General features: G+C 44.3%; 1 protein-coding gene across 1 annotated transcript in view; it reads left to right on the top strand.

Moving 5' to 3' along the window:
* The window catches only part of RAC2 (Rac family small GTPase 2), a 125,905-nt gene that overhangs the window by 72,998 nt on the left and 31,148 nt on the right, over positions 1 to 21,759 (top strand). The window contains exons 3-5 of the mRNA XM_077452245.1: positions 401 to 518; positions 12,929 to 12,991; positions 14,183 to 14,342. Of these exons, the coding sequence (XP_077308371.1) occupies positions 401 to 518; positions 12,929 to 12,991; positions 14,183 to 14,342 (341 nt within the window). The remainder of the gene's footprint in view (positions 1 to 400; positions 519 to 12,928; positions 12,992 to 14,182; positions 14,343 to 21,759) is intronic.

A 21,759-nucleotide genomic window follows, 5' to 3' on the forward strand; every position in this document is an offset into this window, starting at 1 on the left:
ATACAGTTCAGCGTATATAGTGTAGTTAGTGTAGTATAAATAATACAGTTCAGAGTATATAGTGCATTCAGTGTATTATAATACAGTTCAGAGTATATAGTGTAGTTAGTGTAGTATATATAACACAGTTCAGAGTATATAGTGCATTCAGTGTATTATATATAATACAGTTCAGCGTATATAGTGTAGTTAGTGTAGTATATTTAACACAGTTCAGAGTATAGAGTGCATTCAGTGTATTATATATAATACAGTTCAGAGTATATAGTGCAGTTAGTGTAGTATATATAATACAGTTCAGAGTATATAGTGCATTCAGTGTAGTATATATATTACAGTTCAGACATCATTGTATTTAAGACATTGTGCAATCTGTGTATTCATTTTTTTTCTCCGACAGGTTTGATAACTATTCGGCTAATGTGATGGTGGACAGTAAGCCTGTGAACCTAGGATTATGGGATACAGCTGGACAGGAGGACTATGACCGTTTGAGACCACTTTCCTACCCACAGACTGTACGTATTAGATGGGTAGTATCCAGACTAATTAATGGGGCTGTGATAATTTGGGATGTATTAGCTGCTTGACAAGACATCATAGTTGGGTTAGCTGTTAACATAAAAGGAGCCTTTGCTTTGACCTTGCACGTCTCCATTCAGCTGCCAAGAATGAAAGGGAAATCCTGTGTAAGTGACAAGTCTTTAAAGTTTTAGTTTAACTAGGCTATGGACTACTCCTTATGGCCCAGTACTCTCATGATTAAATAGGTATATGTAAATCCTCACTGTGTAAATCAACCCAACCATTTTAAAATAGAAATAAAAGGCAATCATTTGTGCATAGCTTAAAAAAAATTTATTTTTTCAAAATAAGTGATTACATAATCTATGTTCTCAGCTGCATAACGGGTTTAGAAAGGTGGGGATGGAGAAACAGCAGGACACTGATCTTCCCAGTAAATGACTGTGCAGGAGAAGTGTCAGCACAAGCCTTGGTCATTGGAGGACAGGCAGGCAGTTCTCCCAGCACAGCCAGAAAACTGTCCACATTGAAATGGATGTGCTCATATGTCTAGCATGGTCAGTTCAAAATAAAAAAGCAGGGGGACTGGCAGTATCACCAGTTTTCACACAAAGGAAGCAATGCAAAGAGAATAGGGTACTTTATAACGCAAGTAAATTGCACATCAGAGACACATCAGGAATATGAGATGTTGGGGTAACATATTCTTTGAATGCTGCACTTGTAAGTACCAAGTAATGCCTTTGGCTTTTGTTGCTGAATAGTGTGGCTGGGGAAGAAAGAAAGGTGGGTATAGGGGGCTTAAAGTGGTTGTAAACCCTTACAACACACTTTGACTTACAGGTAAGCCTAGATTAAGGCTTACCTGTAGGTCCAAGAAATATCTCCTAAACCTATACGGTTTAGGAGATATTTTCCTGAAGACAGGCACCGCAGGCGCACTGAGCGTGGCATCGTCAAGGACGACGATGCCAGGCGTGTCGGCTCCCGTGCGCATGCGCGGGAGTGACGTCATCGTTGCTTCGCCGAATGACAGCGGTAGAGCTGTGAGACCCCACCGAGAAGATGGATGCGCCGGACTACAGGGGACAGCGGTGACTTCGCTGGCTCCTGTGTCAGGTAAGTGACACATAATGGACTACAATGCGATGCATAGTAGTCCATTATGCTTTGCCTTTGCAGGGAATGAAAGAGGAAGTAAACCCATCAGGGTTTACTTCCTCTTTAAGCAAACCTGTTTCTTTGCCCTGGTCAAAAACAGGTTTGCTTTAAAGCTGAACTCCAGGAATTCAGCCACGTTTTTAAGAAATGCAGGCATACTATTCATTAGGTCCAATGAGGTACATGCCACCTCCTGAACTTATCTCTTATATTTACAGTTGACAGTGTTATGGAGCTCTGGGAGGATAGCTATTGAAAGGAGAGACACTATCTTCTTTTACACAGCAGCTCTGCCCACCCCTCCTCTCTGCTGTCCATTCGCAGAAGCCTTGGTATTTTGTGAATGAGTTTTTATCATGGATTTATGAATTAGGCTCAAGTCATTTTAAAGGGCTATACTGAAAAGCGAAGTGCCGACCCCACTTTGGTTATATCTGGGTTACACCCATTCTAAAAATACCACCCATTCTTGGAAGTTCTGGGAAGTTTGGCTATGCCAAATTTCAATTTTTTGCAAAATAAGGTACCATTGAGAAGCTAATGATAAATTCTAGATTTTAAAAAGTCTCTTAAAAGAGAAGTGCAGGAAAGTAAAATAATAAACATTTACACTCACCTAGATGGCTGCAGTATCGATCTGATGCTACATCTGTCCCCGCGCCGGCTCTACACTGTGAACAGAGCAATCAAAGACTGCTGATCACTCAGTTTTCAGGTCTGCTCTGAGCACAGTAATGGCTAGAAGTCACCGCTCTGTATTCTGTCCCTTTGATCCCTGCAGAGCCTGTGATGTTAGTCAACGATGGACTTTAGCCTGCTATCAGCTGACCCTGGGTCACAGGAGTGCAAAACTAAGTGCACCCTTGTGACCCACAGGAGAAGTATAGCAAAAGGAGCTTTTGATCCTATAAACATTCCTCTGCATAAAGCAGGAATATTATTTAAGTGAAAAAAATATATAGATTTCCAGGTTACATTAATTTCAACATTGCAAATATAACACAATGCATGTGTTGAGACATTTTAATAGTTAATAGTATATATTTTTTATTATTTAAAAACACTACAATGCTGGAATTAAGCTTTTCTCTAGATATTAAATGTAACCAGATATTGCTAAGAGGGTTTCCCACTGTTGTATCTTTCAGCTGGGAAATATCCTGAAGGTTTAATTTTAATGATGCGAACAGCTAAATTTAATTGAGCTGTTGCAGTTGTTGTGTTCAGAAAAAAAAATTCATATTTTTAATTAGATTGTGCAGGTAGTCATTAATAATTTGAGTTGTCGCTTTCTGCGTTCAGTAATTGTCTCTTTTCCTCACTTATAATTCACCCCACTGCTTATATGCCCGCTGTGCGTGGTTTAAACCCTGTGCATTGATTTGCACAATGAGACTTTGTAATTCATGTAGGAGCAATTTATTATTCTTTATAATGGGTAGCCAGCCTTTTAAGAGAGTCCCTTACACATAACTATTGTCACTATCACATGTGCTTGGTTAAATGCCTTAATCAGTAAAATTAGATTCTGTTTGGTACCACGATAATAAAATGAGGTGCAAAAAGGCTAATTCAGAACATGGTTCAATGCCTAGGTTTTGCTGCGTATGCTAAATTAAGCACTATTTTGAAAGAGGTTTATGTATCATATCCTGTATGAATAGATTATAGAAGCTTTTACTGTTCATACTCAGTGGCTTTACAAAGAGGTGTGAAATAATATAAAACTCATTAACATGTTGCTCCCTGTTCACAACTATAAGGGAAAAGTATAGTGTATTTTCAGTGGACATACATTTTGAGTTATTACTGCAGTGTTATCCTAAATTTATGTTTTTTTGTGATCTTCACATTTTTACAAACCCGCTCTGGCATATTTTTGCTTTTGTATTAAATATACTGTATAGATATAGGAGGATTAGCCACCAGAGGGAGCTCTCCCTGCACTTACTCTGAACTCCAGCCAAAAAGCATAATGCATAGATAAAATAGATATACAAAGCTTGAAATATCAGAAAACTCACCAAGCTGGTCTCTGGATTTCGTTCCTGTAAACACCACATATCAAAATAAAGGGTCGTACAACCATAATATCGCTTCCTTGACCAAACTTTATTTGACAAACAACATATCTTGCACACCTCCACCTTGAGGACTGATATATATAGGGTTTTCCACCATAACTTCAAAATAAAAAATTAAAATCTACTGTAGAGACTACACAGTGTTCTGCAAAGGGCTGGTACCAAGCCAAATTCGGGTACTACATTAAGAGGGAGATTTACTAAAATTGGTGCACACACAATCTGGTGCATCTGTGCATAGTAACCAATCAACTCAAACAAGCTTTGACAATAAGCCCTCGTTTATACTCAACGAATTGTCGTGCAATTTCACAGGTCAAATTACATGACAAGTCGCAGCCTATTACCGGCAGTGGCACCACTCCAATTGGTTCAACGCTGACTTTGCGGTGCCGCACTGATTTGCAAAAGTCGTTTTTTACTACTTTTGCTGATTTCGAGTGCAACTTCAATAAGACATCTGTGCATGAAGCTGTGCATATATCTTTCAAGTCACACCCAAAGTTGCATGGGCATGCAGCTTTGAAATCGTGTAGCTTCAGATGAAGTTGCACGATTTCAAAGCCGTGTTCAGTGTGAACAAGGGTTTAAAACCTAGAAGCTGATTGGTTACTCTGCACAGCTGCAATAGTTTTAGTAAATCTCCCCCTACTTGTATTTATAAAATGACTTTGGGGCTGGTTTACACTAATGCACTACAGTAAATGGTGTATTATAAAAGTACAAAATTTATTGGTGAAACGCAGAAAAATTGTGATCAATTAAAACAAAAGCACATAGCATGTAAAAACAGCATTGAAAAGCATTGAAAACCAGTGGATAACCTATACATTGACTGTCCATATGAATGGGACAGAAGAAATCCAATGCATTTCAACAAAAAATGGTGAAGGTCTTCTTCAGGGTCAATAGGTTATACAAGTCCAGATTTTTCAAGGCTAATCTTCAATTACAAAATGTACACAATTATAAACATAAACACAATTCAATGGTATTTATACAGAGGTCATATACATAATTAAACATACTGACCCTATGTGCTGATGATTCAATAAGTGGAAGTCATAGCTTAAAAGCGGAATGGACCGAAACCTAAGGTGTGCCAACAGAAAAGAAAAGAGAAATATCCCACGCAGGAAGAAGACAAAAAAATAAAACATGGCAAGGTGGAGTCTTAAAAGCCACAACAGACCTTTATTCCTGGCCATGCAACCTGGCTGGCCAGGCGGAAGGCATTCAGGAAATGAGCACCTGCTCTCCCTATTCCTGATCCATGCCAGGCCACATACCCGCAACATTGGGAGCAATCGCTCACATTCCTGTCACACACATTCCTGGAATGGGCTGCAGCAAACACCAGCTGGAGACTGAAACCGCACACATGTAAATATTTGCCAGCACACCATAGATCTTTAGACAAAGTCCAAATGGTCTTTTATTGAAAAAAGATCACATCACAGTAGAAAAGTGCAACAGTTCGAACCAGCACAACTTCGGGCATGTGATGATCATTCATCATGTGCCTAAAGAAGGGGTCCTGCGAGGCTTCGAAACATTGCACTCTTCTGTTGTTGGATTGTGCGACAGCATATTTTTCTACTCTCTACATCTGCTTTACCAACTATAAGGCATGCAGCCACCATATCACAAGTCTACCATATTGTTATGCAAGGTATTTTCAGGCTGAAAGCCCATCTCCATTCTGCCGAGCCTATTGTGTGTTTTTGTGGGTGTTCTAATACACGGATGCCTGCAGAGTTCATATTGTGTATACATATAGTGATGGACGAACTTCCGACGGGACGTTTCGCGAACGCGAAACGCGAACGGACACAAACGTTCGCGAAAACGACCGTTCGCCGCGGGCTCCATTGACTTCAATGGGAGGCGAATTTCGCAAACCTTTAGGTCGAATTTGCGGCCACGGGGTAATTATTAGGGGGTAGCACGTAGTCCCACCACCTGGACAATAGCATAATACATGTATGAGGTGAATTTGGGATCGATAACTACAAGCATTTTTTTTTTATTTGGGAAATTGTTCTGACAATTCAGGACTATGGAGCTAATGAAGGCAATGGAGGAGAGGGAAGGTCAGGGACCAGGGTAGGCAAACAAGAGGGTGCAGGAGATACAGAGCACTGACAGCAGCACCGTAATACAGAGCACTGACATCAGCACCGTGACATACAGCGCTGACAGCAGCTCCGTGACATACAGCGCTGACAGCAGCTCCGTGACATACAGCGCTGACAGCATCTCCGTGACATACAGCGCTGACAGCAGCTCCGTGACATACAGCGCTGACAGCAGCTCCGTGACATACAGCGCTGACAGCAGCACCGTGACATACAGCGCTGACAGCAGCTCCGTGACATACAGCGCTGACAGCAGCTCCGTGACATACAGCGCTGACAGCAGCTCCGTGACATACAGCACTGACAGCAGCTCCGTGACATACAGCGCTGACAGCAGCTCCGTGACATACAGCGCTGACAGCAGCACCGTGACATACAGCGCTGACAGCAGCTCCGTGACATACAGCGCTGACAGCAGCTCCGTGACATACAGCACTGACAGCAGCTCCGTGACATACAGCGCTGACAGCAGCTCCGTGACATACAGCGCTGACAGCAGCACCGTGACATACAGCGCTGACAGCAGCTCCGTGACATACAGCGCTGACAGCAGCTCCGTGACATACAGCGCTGACAGCAGCTCCGTGACATACAGCGCTGACAGCAGCTCCGTGACATACAGCGCTGACAGCAGCTCCGTGACATACAGCGCTGACAGCAGCTCCGTGACATACAGCGCTGACAGCAGCTCCGTGACATACAGCGCTGACAGCAGCACCGTGACATACAGCGCTGACAGCAGCTCCGTGACATACAGCGCTGACAGCAGCTCCGTGACATACAGCGCTGACAGCAGCACCGTGACATACAGCGCTGACAGCAGCTCCGTGACATACAGCGCTGACAGCAGCTCCGTGACATACAGCGCTGACAGCAGCTCCGTGACATACAGCGCTGACAGCAGCTCCGTGACATACAGCGCTGACAGCAGCTCCGTGACATACAGCGCTGACAGCAGCTCCGTGACATACAGCGCTGACAGCAGCTCCGTGACATACAGCGCTGACAGCAGCTCCGTGACATACAGCGCTGACAGCAGCTCCGTGACATACAGCGCTGACAGCAGCACCGTAAGCAGCCCCAGGAGGAAGTCAGCACAGCACAGGGATGGTGTGATCCCCTCATAATAAGAACCCCCAGGAGGAAGTCAGCACAGCACAGGGATGGTGGGAGCCCCTCATAATAAGAACACCCAGGAGGAAGTCAGCACAGCACAGGGATGGTGGGAACCCCTCATAATAAGCAGCCCCAGTAGAAATATGACACCGCTCAACCTCTTCAAAGAGGAGGGTAGGGGCATATAGTACGGTGTGCTTTTTTGGGTCAGGGAAGTGAGCCAAATGAATTAAGAAGGTCTGTGTGCTTGATTCCAAAAATTGTTTATAGACATATACATGGTCTACTGATCACATGTGTTGAATTCCTCCGAGATCCATGCCTCATTCATTTTTAGAAATGTGAGGTAGTTAACACTGTGGTGAGCTAGGCGAGTACGCTTATCGGTCACAATCCCCCCTGCTGCGCTGAACGTCCTTTCGGACAGGACACTGGATGAGGGGCAAGCCAACAGTTCGATTGCAAATTGGGCAAGCTCTGGCCAGAGGTCAAGCCTGCCCACCCAGTAGTCTAGGGGTTCATCACTCCTCAGAGCGTCCACATCGGCCGTTAACCCAATGTAGTCGGACACCTGACGGTCTAGGCGTTCCCTGATGCTGGATCCGGATGACACCTGTCGATGGGTCGGCTGAAAGAATGACCTCATATCCGAAGTCACCAACACATCTTCAAACCGGCCTCTTCTTGCAGGCGCTGTTGGATTGGTACCCGCAAATCCTTCTCTGGGAGTGGGAATTGCTCCTCTGCCAGCGCACGCAAAAGCAGAATGCAGCATTTCTCGAAGCAAGGCCTGGAAGTGCTGCATTCTGACAGCCCTCTGCGACGGCGGTAACATTTCCGCCATTTTGTGTTTGTACCGGGGGTCTAAGTACGTTGCCACCCAGTACTGGTCCTTGACCCTCATGCTTTTTATACGGGGGTCCCTATTAAAACACTGGAGCATGAAGGCCCCCATTTGCACTAAAGTGGAAGCGGTGTGGTGGCCTGGCTCCTGCTCATCATCCAGGATAATGTCGTCCTCTTCATTCTCCTCTCCCCATCCTCGCACAACAGGGATCCCAGAAAGGTTTAAAGCATGCTCTTCTTGCTCCTGCTCATCCGCCCCGGCACCATCCTCCTCTGACTCCTCATCAGACTCCTGTTGTTGACTTGTCTCAGATAGAGTAGCCCCCCCTGGGAATTCATCCAGCATTGCGACTTCCTCATCTTCCCGCTCCTGCTCCTCCACAGCCTGATCAATGACACGACGCAATGCACGCTCCAGAAAGAAGGCATAAGGTACCATGTCACTGATGGCGCCATGGCTGCGACTGACCAGTTTGGTGATCTCCTCAAATGGCCGCAGAAGTCTGCATGTGTCGCGCATGAGCAGCCACTGGCGCGGTGAAAAAAAACCCAGCTCCCCAGAACCGTTTCTTTCGCAGAGTTCATACAGGTAGACGTTAACTGCACGTTTCTGCTGGAGCAGCCTATCAAGCATATAGAAGGTTGAGTTCCATCGCGTCGGGCAATCGCAAATAAGACGTCTGACCGGCAGATGGTGTCGCCGCTGAATGTCAGCAAGGCGAGCCATGGCCGTGTAAGATCTTCTGAAATGGGCCGAGATTTTCCTTGCCTGCCGCAAGATGTCCTGGACCCCAGGGTATTTGACAAGGAATCGCTGCACGACCAAGTTTAAGACGTGTGCCATGCACGGCACGTGCGTGATTTTGCCCTGTTTCAATGCGCTAAGCAGATTGGCACCGTTGTCACACACCACTTTACCAACTGTCAAATTGAGCGGTGTTAGCCACTCATCTGCCTGTGAACGCAAAGCTGAAAGGAGTGCCGGGCCAGTGTGGCTCTTTGCTTCCAGGCACAACAGACGCAGCACGGCATGGCAACGTCTCACCTGGCATGTGGAATAGGTTCTGGGGAGCTTGGGCGGTGCAGTGGAAGAGACGCTAGCAGCGGAAAAGGAGGAGGCAGCTGAGGAGGAGAGGGAGGAGGATGGAGTAGGAGGAGGAGAAGAAGAGTCAGGCCTGCATGCAATCCGTGGCGGTAAAACCAAATCTACACGGGTGCCACGGGTTACATGCTTGACGGCCGTCAGAAGGTTCACCCAGTGGGCAGTAAAACTGATATACCTTCCCTGCCCGTGTTTGCTAGACCACGTGTCTGTGGTCAGATGTATCTTGGCACCGACACTGTGTGCCAGAGATACATTCACTTGCCGCTGAACATGGCCATATAGCTCTGGGATGCCCTTCTCTGAGAAATACTTCCTTCCTGGGACCTTCCATTGTGGTGTTCCAATGGCCACAAATTTGCGAAAGGCCTCCGAGTCCACCAGTTTATATGGCAGTAGTTGGCGGGCTATGAGTTCTGACAAGCCAGCCGCCAACCGTTGGGCAAGAGGGTTATCCGGCGTCATCATTTTTTTACGCTCAAACATTAGGCCCACGGAAGCCTGCCTTTTTGCAGAAAAATGTGAGCTTGGCGTGATGGAAGGTGGAGTGGAGGACAATTGTGAGGAGAGAGGAGAAGGAGAAGTAGAAGACGAGGCTGGACGGTGAGAGCCTGCAGTGTGGCTTTGTGTGTTCCGTTGCTCCCACTGGGCTCGGTGATGGCTGCTCATGTGCCTTCTTAAGGCGGTCGTCCCTAGGTGAGTATTGGGCTTACCGCGACTAACGCGTTGACTGCAAAGATTGCAGATGGCAACGCTATTGTCAGCAGCGGACACGTTAAAAAAAGCCCACACTGCGGAGCCATGTGCCGGTGTCCTGGGAGCGCCAGATGTGACCGTACATGGTCGATGACTCGCTCCTGATACATTTGCAGTCTGCTTTGTCCCTGCTGTGCAATGTAAGTCATTGCTGCTTCTCCTCCCTATCTGCTGGTCCATATCTCCCTCTGAACTCCCCTCCTCTTCCTCTCTTGTGGGCACCCACGTGACATCACTAGACACGTCATCATCAACGTCACCTTCCCCACCGCTATAAGTAGAGTAGGCAGCAACACCGGGGACCAACCTCCTCCTTGGGCTGATCTGGGTACTGGCGTCAGACTGCTGAGTAGCGCTTGTTGCTACCTCCTCTTCCTGATCCAATACCAAGAGTGGCTGCGCATCAGAAATGTCCTCTTGATATGGATCGGAAAATAATTCCAGTGACTCAAGCGGAAGGTATGTGGTGGTGGTGGTGGTGGTCGTGTTGTTGGTGGTAGTGTCTTTGGGGGTGCACATAGCAGAGAGTGAAGAAGAGGGTGCAGATCGAGAGGATGAGGAGGGTGCAGAAGAGTAAGGCTGAGCGAGCCACTCAACCAAGTCTGGTGCATCCTTTAAAGTAATTGAACGCACCTTCTGCAACTTCCCACTTTGGCTCAAGCCTGTTGCTCCTGCCCTACCCCTACCACCCCTGCGGAAGGGCCTGCCTCTTCCTCTGCATGTCATTTTTTAAATGACCCTGTGACAAAACTCTTAGTCCCTATACCGCTGAAGGACTGCTGCAGTATAGGTGAGCGGTCAGCAGTGGTGCACGTCAACCCTATCTATTGTGGACCGATAGCGGTCCTTACAGAACAGCAGACTGTACCGCACTCAAGCCTATGTACCGTAGCACCCTATACCAAGTTACCAGTCCTTATAAGAACTTTTGTGGACCAAGCAGGTTGTGTATTAGTGTTTAGCAGACTGTACGTCAGTCCCTATACCGCTGAAGGACTGCTGCAGTATAGGGCAGCGGTCAGCAGTGGTGCACGTCAACCCTATCTATTGTGGACCGATAGCGGTCCTTACAGAACAGCAGACTGTACCGCACTCAAGCCTATGTACCGTAGCACCCTATACCAAGTTACCAGTCCTTATAAGAACTTTTGTGGACCAAGCAGGTTGTGTATTAGTGTTTAGCAGACTGTACGTCAGTCCCTATACCGCTGAAGGACTGCTGCAGTATAGGGCAGCGGTCAGCAGTGGTGCACGTCAACCCTATCTATTGTGGACCGATAGCGGTCCTTACAGAACAGCAGACTGTACCGCACTCAAGCCTATGTACCGTAGCACCCTATACCAAGTTACCAGTCCTTATAAGAACTTTTGTGGACCAAGCAGGTTGTGTATTAGTGTTTAGCAGACTGTACGTCAGTCCCTATACCGCTGAAGGACTGCTGCAGTATAGGGCAGCGGTCAGCAGTGGTGCACGTCAACCCTATCTATTGTGGACCGATAGCGGTCCTTACAGAACAGCAGACTGTACCGCACTCAAGCCTATGTACCGTAGCACCCTATACCAAGTTACCAGTCCTTATAAGAACTTTTGTGGACCAAGCAGGTTGTGTATTAGTGTTTAGCAGACTGTACGTCAGTCCCTATACCGCTGAAGGACTGCTGCAGTATAGGGCAGCGGTCAGCAGTGGTGCACGTCAACCCTATCTATTGTGGACCGATAGCGGTCCTTACAGAACAGCAGACTGTACCGCACTCAAGCCTATGTACCGTAGCACCCTATACCAAGTTACCAGTCCTTATAAGAACTTTTGTGGAACAAGCAGGTTGTGTGTTAGTGATTAGCAGACTGTACGTCAGTCCCTATACCAATGAAGGACTGCTGCAGTATAGGGCAGCGGTCAGCAGTAGTGCACGGCAACCCTATGTATTGTGGACCGATAGCGGTCCTTACAGAACAGCAGACTGTACCGCACTCAAGCCTATGTACCGTAGCACCCTATACCAAGTTACCAGTCCTTATAAGAACTTTTGTGGACCAAGCAGGTTGTGTGTTAGTGATTAGCAGACTGTACGTCAGTCCCTATACCAATGAAGGACTGCTGCAGTATAGGGCAGCGGTCAGCAGTAGTGCACGGCAACCCTATGTATTGTGGACCGATAGCGGTCCTTACAGAACAGCAGACTGTACCGCACCCAAGCCTATGTACCGTAGCACCCTAGACAGACCAAGTTACCAGTCCTGATAAAGAGCTTTGTGGAACAAGTGAGTTGTGAATGATTAGCAGACTGCAGCAGAAGGGCAGCAGTCAAGTATAATATTCTTTCTATATTTGGAAGAAAGAATATTATACGTGTACAAGCCTATTACCGTACCACTGATACCAGTCCTGAAAAGAACCTTTGTGGAACTAATAGTAACAGCAAGTCTTTAAAATTATCCTCACTGCCTGACACACTGCTTCCTGCCTGTCCCTATACAAATTGGCAAAAAAGAGTAGGCTGGAACGATTAGCTGGAACAGCTCTTTTGTGGACCTGATAGTAACAGCTAATGATGATGATGATGATGATGATGAAGAAAGACTAATCTGGCTGAGCTGTCCCTAAAATAGCAGCATACAGCGCTCTGTCCCTTTATCTAAACTGACAAAAGAAACTCAGGCTGCTGACCTAACACCTATACCAGTCCTGAAAAGAACTTTTGTGTACCAAATAGCTAGCGTTTTCTCTGTCCCTACTCCACACAGGATCCTTTCCCTACAGTGACAGAAGAAAGAATGTAAAATGGCCACCGGATCGGGTGTATTTATAGGTTAGGGGGAATGTCCAAGTGTCCATGAGCTGTCATGTCTCAATTGGTTGTCCTGTAACACATGATAAACGTGTCACGAAAGGTTAAAGTTCTTGTATACATTAAACACGTAAGTCCGCCGGGGCGAACGACGGAAAAAGGCGTTCGAACCCGCGGACGGCGAAAGTCGGAAATTCGCCGCGAAACGACCGCCGGGCGAACCGTTCGGCCATCACTATATACATATATAGAGCCCCCCTAAGTGTATGAGCACCTTCAGAGGACCCACATGAAAGGTTCTGATTTCCATAACCTGTTTTAAGATGTTTGGCCTCTGCAGATGTCTTTCATCTACACTTTGGACAAAATGATTATTGCAGAGTTACAGAAAGTCCTCTTTTCCTTTTCAGGATGTTTTCCTGATTTGCTTTTCCTTGGTGAGCCCGGCATCCTATGAAAATGTTCGAGCAAAGGTAAGACTGGACATCCAGAAATTAATAAAAAAAAGTCTTGAATTAAGTAGCTGCTGCAGCAATGGTGTGAAGTGGCATGGCAAAAATTAGACCGCAGAATGTGTAAAGCAGGCAGTTCACTGGAAAGTGCAAACTTTTCCCGAAGCTCTGAAGTTCCGCCAATGTATACCGGACCTACAGAGCACATGCGCCAGTGATATTCACCCAGCATGCAGCCAGTGATATCTCCTAAATGGTGCATGCTTAGGAGATATGAGGTAAGAATGACCAAGCGGGTTTTACAACCGCTTTAAATTAATTGCCTCATCCATGTTAACTGATACATTATGCTGTAGAGCTTGTGCTCCTGAAAAACAACAGACTTGATGGCTGGATCACCAGATGAAAAGAAGAAAGAAAGCGTAAAAAAGAACTGGTAAACTGCAATATCATAAATGTTTGCTTTTGGGTTGATTACTGATTTAATTTTAGAGAACTTTCTGTCTTTAGAATAGTTGCAATCAACTACAAAGTGACAGTGTTTCTGCAAAGGAATTTCCCCATCCCCTATACTTACCTTGCCTAAGATCCTTCACTATTCCTTTCTCATCTGCAGCCAATAGAATAATAGCACTTTTGGGTATGGGGAAGCATGTAATCTGCTCCTATCTGACATCACACTGGTCTAGTAGCCAATCGCTAGGCCTGAGCTTGTCACATGAGTGACGTCACTGCTCCTCTGGGTCACTGACACAGTTGATTTCAAAGTCAGCCGTGGAGAAGTGATGAAGAAGCACTGGTAAGGTAAGCATAAAGTTAGATAACCTTTACATAGCCTGCCAATTTGCCCTGGGATTAAAGAAAAATTACTACCTACGCAAATGGATGTGTGTAATCATATGCCTGTCATTGTCAATAATTACTTTCTATTTATTCTTTACCAACCTGAGAATATCAATTCCAAGAGCTACTTTGTGCAATTATTTTTTTTTTTTCTGGGACGTAATAATAAAATACACGCTAGAGATGTATCAATCAGTATACCGTGTTTTATGTGCTACACATGGCAGCAACATAAAAGCAAGAAAATGTCTCCACTCTAGAAGGAAATAAACAAATCATTCAATATAATTACTAGAAACAAAAATATTTATGTGAGGCTTTTTTTTCTGAAAAATGACTTATATTTTGTATCCATATTTTTTCTTTTAGTGGTTCCCAGAGGTGAGGCACCATTGTCCCAGCACCCCTATAATTCTTGTGGGCACCAAGTTGGACTTGCGTGATGATAAGGAAACCATTGAGAAGCTTAAAGAAAAGAAGCTGGCACCAATTTCTTATCCCCAGGGTTTGGCATTGGCCAAGGAGATTGGTTAGTATAGGCACTAAAACATTATGAAATTATCAGTGTGAACACCTAAGGATCATTATTTGTCAGTATGCACTCACAGAGTTTACAGCGGTAGGCAGAAGTACAGGCAAACATTTTAGTCTGATTGTAGTATGGAATTGCTTGAAACTTTTTATTGTTTTGTTCCCATTGGGAAGATTAGTCCTCACTTCATGTCTCAGTTGTCTCAACAGTTGACCTTTAAGGGTGTTTCCTATCTTTTGCTGACATGTTTCCAGGACAGGAAACAAAGATAACTCTCCCCAACAGATATATAAGCAAGCAACAAAACCCTTCTCTATTATACTCAAAAGAACATTTGACTGCAGCAAATTGTCCATATAAGTGAGCAAATTGTCTGTAAAGAAAGGATGCCTTAAAGAGGTTATAAATCTAAGGCTTACCTGTAGGCACTGTAAATATCTTCTAAACATGCAGGTAAGGTAAGGTTTAAGATGCATACTAGCAAATTATACTTTTACTTTGCAGGGAACAAAAAAGGAAGTAAACCCCATCAGGGTGTGCTTCCTCTTTAAACCTTCTCTATTAATAATAAGCCTACTGATTGCCATCAACTGTTAAGGGCAAAACATGTCTGATTGGATATCAAAAGGTTGATATGGAAGGCAAAATCATTTGAAGACTGCATTGATATGTATATGCTGCTGTTATATGGTCAGTCTTCTGCATAATATGCCATGAATATATCACATTTTAACTTAATTCTATTCTTAATCACTTTCAACCATCTTCTGAGTATATGAATCAAGACAACCCATCACCAACAGTTTCTATTAAAACCATTAAACAATCAAACCCGTTATTGGTCGGTTTAAGTGATAATTTTGATTGTTTTTGTGATTAAAAGCTGATTGGAATTGCCAGAAATCAGCAATAAGTAAGGTTGGCACATGTGGAAAAATAGGTTTATCGTGTTTCTTCTCAAGTCATACCTGAACAAGAAAAAAAAAACTTGGATACAACAGAATTGTTCCTCTAGTTTTGTTTGGCCTATGTAAGCCATGTTTCCAGTCAGCAGCATATAGTGAAAGAGGTAGATGCAGACACAATTTTAGGGTCTAAGGCAGGGTCATCTTAATAGCAGCATGGGCCCCTGGGCAAAATAATGCACTGGAGCTCCCAGAAGCCTGTACTACCCTCACCAAACGCATCCCAATTTTTAAGGAGGACAGCTATATATACACAATGGAGAGCATGTGGGTGTGGCTGTGGAACTGGAACTTCCAGCAGACCAATCGGTAAACAATAAATTATATTAAGGTGCAAGGTGAAGCAGGGGTTAACAGTCTCAGATTGACAAAAATAAAATAAAAATAATAATGCTATAATTGCATATCCCTGCCCTAAGGATTACTCCATCTGGAGGGCCAGAAAACACTGACTATAGTAATAGGTAGGGTGGTGTGTAGAGGTCAGTAAAGGTAGGGCAGTGTAAAGAGGCCAGTAGTACGTAGGGCAGAGTATAAGAGTCAGCAGTTTGTGGGACAGATTATAGGGGTCAAGAGTGCAGTGAATGGTGTCAATAGGGCAGTGGATGGTGTCAGTTTGTAGGTCTGTGGGTGGTATAAGTTAGTAAGGCTGTTGATGGTGACAGTAAGGCTGTGGAGGGTGACAGTTAGTAGGGCTGTGGATGGTGACAGTAAGTAGGGCAGAGGATGCGGTTAGTTAGTAGAGCAATGACATGTGTGTGTACAGGGGCTCACAGGAAAGCAGAACTTTTCTTCACCTGCAGAGAAGGTAACTGCTGACAGCACATGACTCTTTCTCCTGGCTGCTGGTACTCGCTCAGTCAGCCCTGCTACTAAGACTAAAGCAGTGGTGTCACTAGGGTTGGTGTCACCTGGTGTGGTAAAACTGGTGTCACCCCCACCTCCCTATTTTTGGGCCAGAGGTCAATAAGGCCTAGAGGATAGCAGGTTAGGCACTTCCTAATGGCTCAGTCTCTAGGAACAGTAATGGATAATGGCCATCAGGCCCTCTTACCAGACCCAGTGAAACCGCAGCAGTGATCCCTCCAGCTGGGCGTTCGCTCACTCTGGGTTGCCAGTCCATCTCTGGTCAGAAGTAGTATGTAGCATGTCTGTACCTTGGCAGTGGCTCCGCCTTTCTCCCCCTTTGTTGGTGCGGGTACAGCGTGGCTCTCTCTCTGGTGGTGTGGGTATAGCGTGGCTCTCTCTATGGTGGGGTGGGTACAGCCTGGCTCTCTCTCTGGTGGTGCGGGTACAGCATGGCTTCCTCTCTGGTGCTGTGGGTACAGCGAGGCTCCTCTGGTGATGCGGGTACAGCGTGACTCTCTCTCTGGTGGTGTGGGTACAACCTGGCTCTCTCTTTGGTGGTGCGGGTACAGTATGGCTTTCTCTCTGGTAGTGCAGGTACAGCATGGCTCCTTCTCTGATGATATGGGTACAGCGTGGCTCCTTCTCTGGTGCTGTGGGTACACCGTGGCTCCTCTGGTGGTGCAGGTACAGGGTGGCTCCTTCTTTGGTGGTGCGGATACAGCATGGCTCTCTCTCTGGTGGTGTGGGTACAGCGGGGCTCTCTCTCTGGTGGTGCGGGTACAGCATTGTTCTCTCCCTGGTGATGCGGGTACAGCGTGGCGCTCTCTCTCTCTCTGGTGGTGCGGGTACAGTGTGGCTCTCTCTTTGGTAGTGCAGATACAGAGTGGCTCTTTCTCTGGTAGTGTGGGTACAACCTGGCTCTGGCTTCCCTCAGCATAGTCTTCTCTTTTTCTCTTCTTCTGTAGCACTCAATTCCTCTGCTGCTAATCTTCTGGGACTACATTTCCCATGATGCTATCCCAGTGTCTTTTGATTGGCCCTCTGCTATGGCCAATGGGGAGAGCAGGGAGGACGGTGGGTGGTGTCACAGAGGACCATATTAGAGCCGCTCTCTCTTCTCCCATTTGGCTGACAGGAGAAAGGTGAGGGGCGAGCGGAGGAAATACACCCACAGCTCTCCTCTCCCCTGTCACATCACTGCTGCCAAGTTCCCTGGCAAACAGAGCAGGGGAAAATTGGCCCGCTGTACAGATGGGGGGGGGGGGCTCAACGGCACCCACTACAACAACTGTACACCTATAACGACACTATGTAACTTGTGTTCAGTGCAGTTACCATACCACTGCATCCCCCTAAATTGGAGCCTGGCCTTGATGGGCCCCCATGAGCACTTGGGGCCCTCGGCAGTGCCCAGGGGTGCCCGCTCGATAAGATGGCCCTGGTTTAGGGTGGTTGTAAACCTCCGGCATGAAAATATAAAAGTATATCTTTTAATAGTGTGTATTTGCGTCAATCTAAAGCACTGTGTGTGATTTCTGTCATCAGTCTGGTTCCTCTACTATCTGCATTAGTCATTTTTGAGCCAACTCCAAGGGCTTGAGGAGGACTGGGGTGTGGATCTCCAGCACAAAGCCTGTGATTGACAGCCTCAGCTGTGCATATGTCCTAATGAGACTGTGTAGAGGGAAATATGTCCCTTCTCTCCACTCGGGTCTCAGATTATACTCGGCTTTCCTTTCTGAACTGCGCACTGTGTGCCATGAGATTCCCTGCCACTTTCTCTGAAAACTCAGAAAATCTGTGTAAATTCTGGACTTTAAACAGATATAGAGAATATTGGGCTGCAGATAAATGGGGAAATCTATGCAAGAGGATTTGTTTCCTCTCCGTGTATTGCCTGAGGCTAATGGATCAGTATGGGAATATGTAAGGGCTTCCAACCATTTAAGGGTCTGGGTTGCATATTAACTTCTCTCCCAGTGCAAAGCAGATGATTAAAATGTCAATAATCTATTATATCTAGGGATTACAGCAGCTCCTTGCCTTACAACAACAATCTACAATTCCATAAAGCAAGGGTTCTTCCTTAATAAGCAAAGGAGAAACAAGTAAAAACCATAGAAAACAATTAACCATCATTTTTCATTCTCCAGGCGACCCCAAACTGATGAAAGTGAAATGTGCCTGTGAAATGCACATTATCATTGCTCTGTGGACTGCCTTATTAGATAAGTCTGCTAGCCTCGTACATACTCACTGATTGTCTGCTTCGCATACAGCTAGAATCTAATCATTCTCATCAGTCTTACCATACCCAGCAGTTCAGGGACATTAAGAACACACCAAGCACTCAATCAATTGGGGCAGCCATACATATCAGTTTTGCATCAAATACTACAGATTTCATTGTAGTTTTTGATCATATTTGACAGCTATTTCTTCCAATGTGAAGCACACATGTTTGCATTTGCAAGGGTTTGATCCAAACTGTAGACAAATTTAGAATCTAAAATAGTATACTTTTCAAAAAAATCTTTGATGGTCTATTCGCCACTCTAATGCCCTGTACACATGGTCGGACTGTGTTGGCGGAAATTCCGATCGTGTGTGGGCTCCATCAAACTTTTTCATTGGAATTTCCGACACACAAAGTTTGAGATCTGGATCTAAAATTTTCTGATCGTTTAAATTCCGATTGTGTGTAGACAATTCCGACGCACAAAGTGCCATGCTCAGAATAAATTACGAGACAAAAGCTATTGGCTACTGGCCTCTTTATAGTCCCGTCGTGCGTGCTGTATGTCACCTCGTTCTGAATGATCAGATTTTATGACCACTTTGTGCGACTGTGTGTATGCAAGACAAGTTTGTCGTCGGAATGGCCGACTGTGTGTACAGGGCATAAGTTTCATGGCACACTCCAAACGTAGGCACCGGACAAACCTTAGGCCTCTTGATTTTCCTATTCTTGTGCTACAACCTCATGGGAATCTAAACATTTTCCATCCTGTCTGATCATTTTCTTTTTTATTAAAACCTCAAGAACAATTGCATGAAAGCAATTGATAAGTGCTCACATAGCCCACTTTTTTATAGGAATGTTTGGAATATCGGATTCAAGCATATACACAATATTATTGGGACACCTGCCTTTACATGCACATGAACTTTAATGGCATCCCAGTCTCAGTCCATAGGGTTCAATATTGAGTTGGCCCACCCTTTGCAGCTATAACAGCTTCAATTCTTCTGGGAAGGCTGTCCACAAAGTTTAGGAGTGTGTCTATAGGAATGTTTGACCATTCTTCCAGAAGCTCTAATTCATCCCAAAGGTGTTCTATCAGTTTGAGGTTAGGACTCCACCCCAAACTCGCTCATCCATGTCTTTATGGATTTTGCTTTGTGCACTGGTCCAAATCCTTTGGTGGAGAGGGGGGGGGGATTAAGATGTGGGGTTGTTTTTCAGGGGTTGGGCTTGGCCTCTTAGTTTCAGTTAAGGGAGCTCTTAAGGCGTTAGCATACCAAGATATTTTGGACAATTTCATGCTCCCAACTCTGTGGGAACAGTTTGCTTCTTCTTAAACAGAATTTATTATCTGTTTAATACACCGGCACGGATGAGTGCCTTTTACGTGAGTGCAATAGATCTTTTTTACTTGGCAATAAACGTTTTTACCGAGAGCACTAGATATCCTTCTTTTTACTTATATATACCGCTGCACAAGAGTCTACACTACCAAGAGGAAGTGTCGGAGATTGAGAGCGGAGTGGGTATACACAGCTGGGTTTATCCTCATTAGGAGACTGCTTACTTGAACCAACTGGTAAAACAGAGGTCTAAGTATACTCATTGACCGGTGGAGGATTATTTATGAGCACTGTTTGTAATATCTCACACCGAGGTGGAAGATTGTAGCATTTTTGGCATTCTTTCAATGGAAGTACAAGCAATATGAACTGTTTAATTATCGTTATCATTGGTTATTTTTGTTATGAACTCACTGTTTTTAAATAATAATTATCACTTCAGGTCACATTTTTGTTACAATGTTATTCACTGATTATTTGGTTTTATGTATTGTTAGTTGCACTGCACTATATTTATAGTTATATATTGATTGGAGTGAGTTGAGTGAGAACACTTCTGAGTGATAAGCAGCAACTTTATTTTTTTATTTTTTCATGTGAATATTATCACTTTTGGGCACTAGATTTTAGAGGTTTGTTTGCTCTGATTGATATTTGAGGTTATTTGAATACTAATACACAAGCCATACAAACATTTAAAGCCACACATTAACATGCATATAATTTTACATGCAACAGGAAAGACGGGAGATTATTATTATGCTATGCAGGCCTTGAAATATTAAAGAAGCTAAATAAAAGTTCTTTGAGCTTCTGACCTCAGGTCAAAATAGTTATTGGGACAACCAGTAATTAAACCCCATATAAAAAATCGCATAATTGCCTGAGGATCTGTATATTCATAAAGTAAGAATACATAACCTGGAATAAATATCTACTTGAATCAACAGATACATTTATATATGCATGCAAGGATAAGCGTGCAGTTTCATTAAGCAGAAATAAAGAAAAATCGTGTCTACCCCTTAGGCAAAACCATGGGACTTTCATGCAGAGAATTAGAATTACAAACATTAAAAAAAAACAAAAAAAACTCACCAGGACTTTGAGAGAAACATAATAACCAACATCCAAAGCTGTGGCTTATACAGACAGCAAGACAAAAGGGTACAGATGAGTTAAGAGTTAGATCTGAGGACACATGCTGCTGACCCCTTCATTACAACATATAACCAGTACTTACTTAAAGCATGGCATGCGAAGCATACACTGCCCCTCCACTCTTAAAAGGTCATAGTATCCCCTTCTTTTAGTAAGACAAGGACAGTAACAATAGATCTGCCAATTAACTGATCAGCATAGATTAAAAATAGGTAGTTATGTGGCAGATTTAATCAGCTATAAATCTGTTGTTAAAAAAAAAAAAAATCTTACCTTGTAAATTGTTCACATTCTAATAAATATGGGCTTGATTTCCTTAAAATTGCAGCCAGATAGATATTAAGAACAATTACAACACTTAATCATTTTGTATGACATTTATAAACAGTTTCATAGTGTATTTGTCCTTAGACAGCTTGAGTTATACTTCGAGAATTTCATATAAAATACTAGAACATTTTTAGATTAAAAAATGTCTAATTGAAAACCATTATAGAAAAAGAAATATGATTTAACATTTACAAATGTAGTAAAACTAAAATGTGCTAAAAAAATTTAATAAGACATTCAGTTTTATTTCTTTCTTTGCAAATCCATCATAAATGCAGTAGATTGCAGTTAGTTTGTCTACACCAGTGATGGCCAACTTTCTTGATTTGTGGGTCCTCAAGTGCAGCCCCCAACATCACCAAAGGGCCGCAAACAAAATTCAGTGAATAAGTATTTGTGGAACAAAAAAAAAAATATTTGGTGAATATTTATTATCAGAAACTGTAGGCACACAACTGGATATAGTCAAAGACTATGAGCATGATACCAGAGATGGTCAGAGACTGTGGACATAAAACAAA

The sequence above is a fragment of the Lithobates pipiens genome, unplaced genomic scaffold, assembly GCF_037356315.1.
Source record: "Lithobates pipiens isolate NorthernLeopardFrog02 unplaced genomic scaffold, aLitPip1_a1.2 Scaffold_23, whole genome shotgun sequence".
Lineage (NCBI taxonomy): Eukaryota > Metazoa > Chordata > Amphibia > Anura > Ranidae > Lithobates > Lithobates pipiens.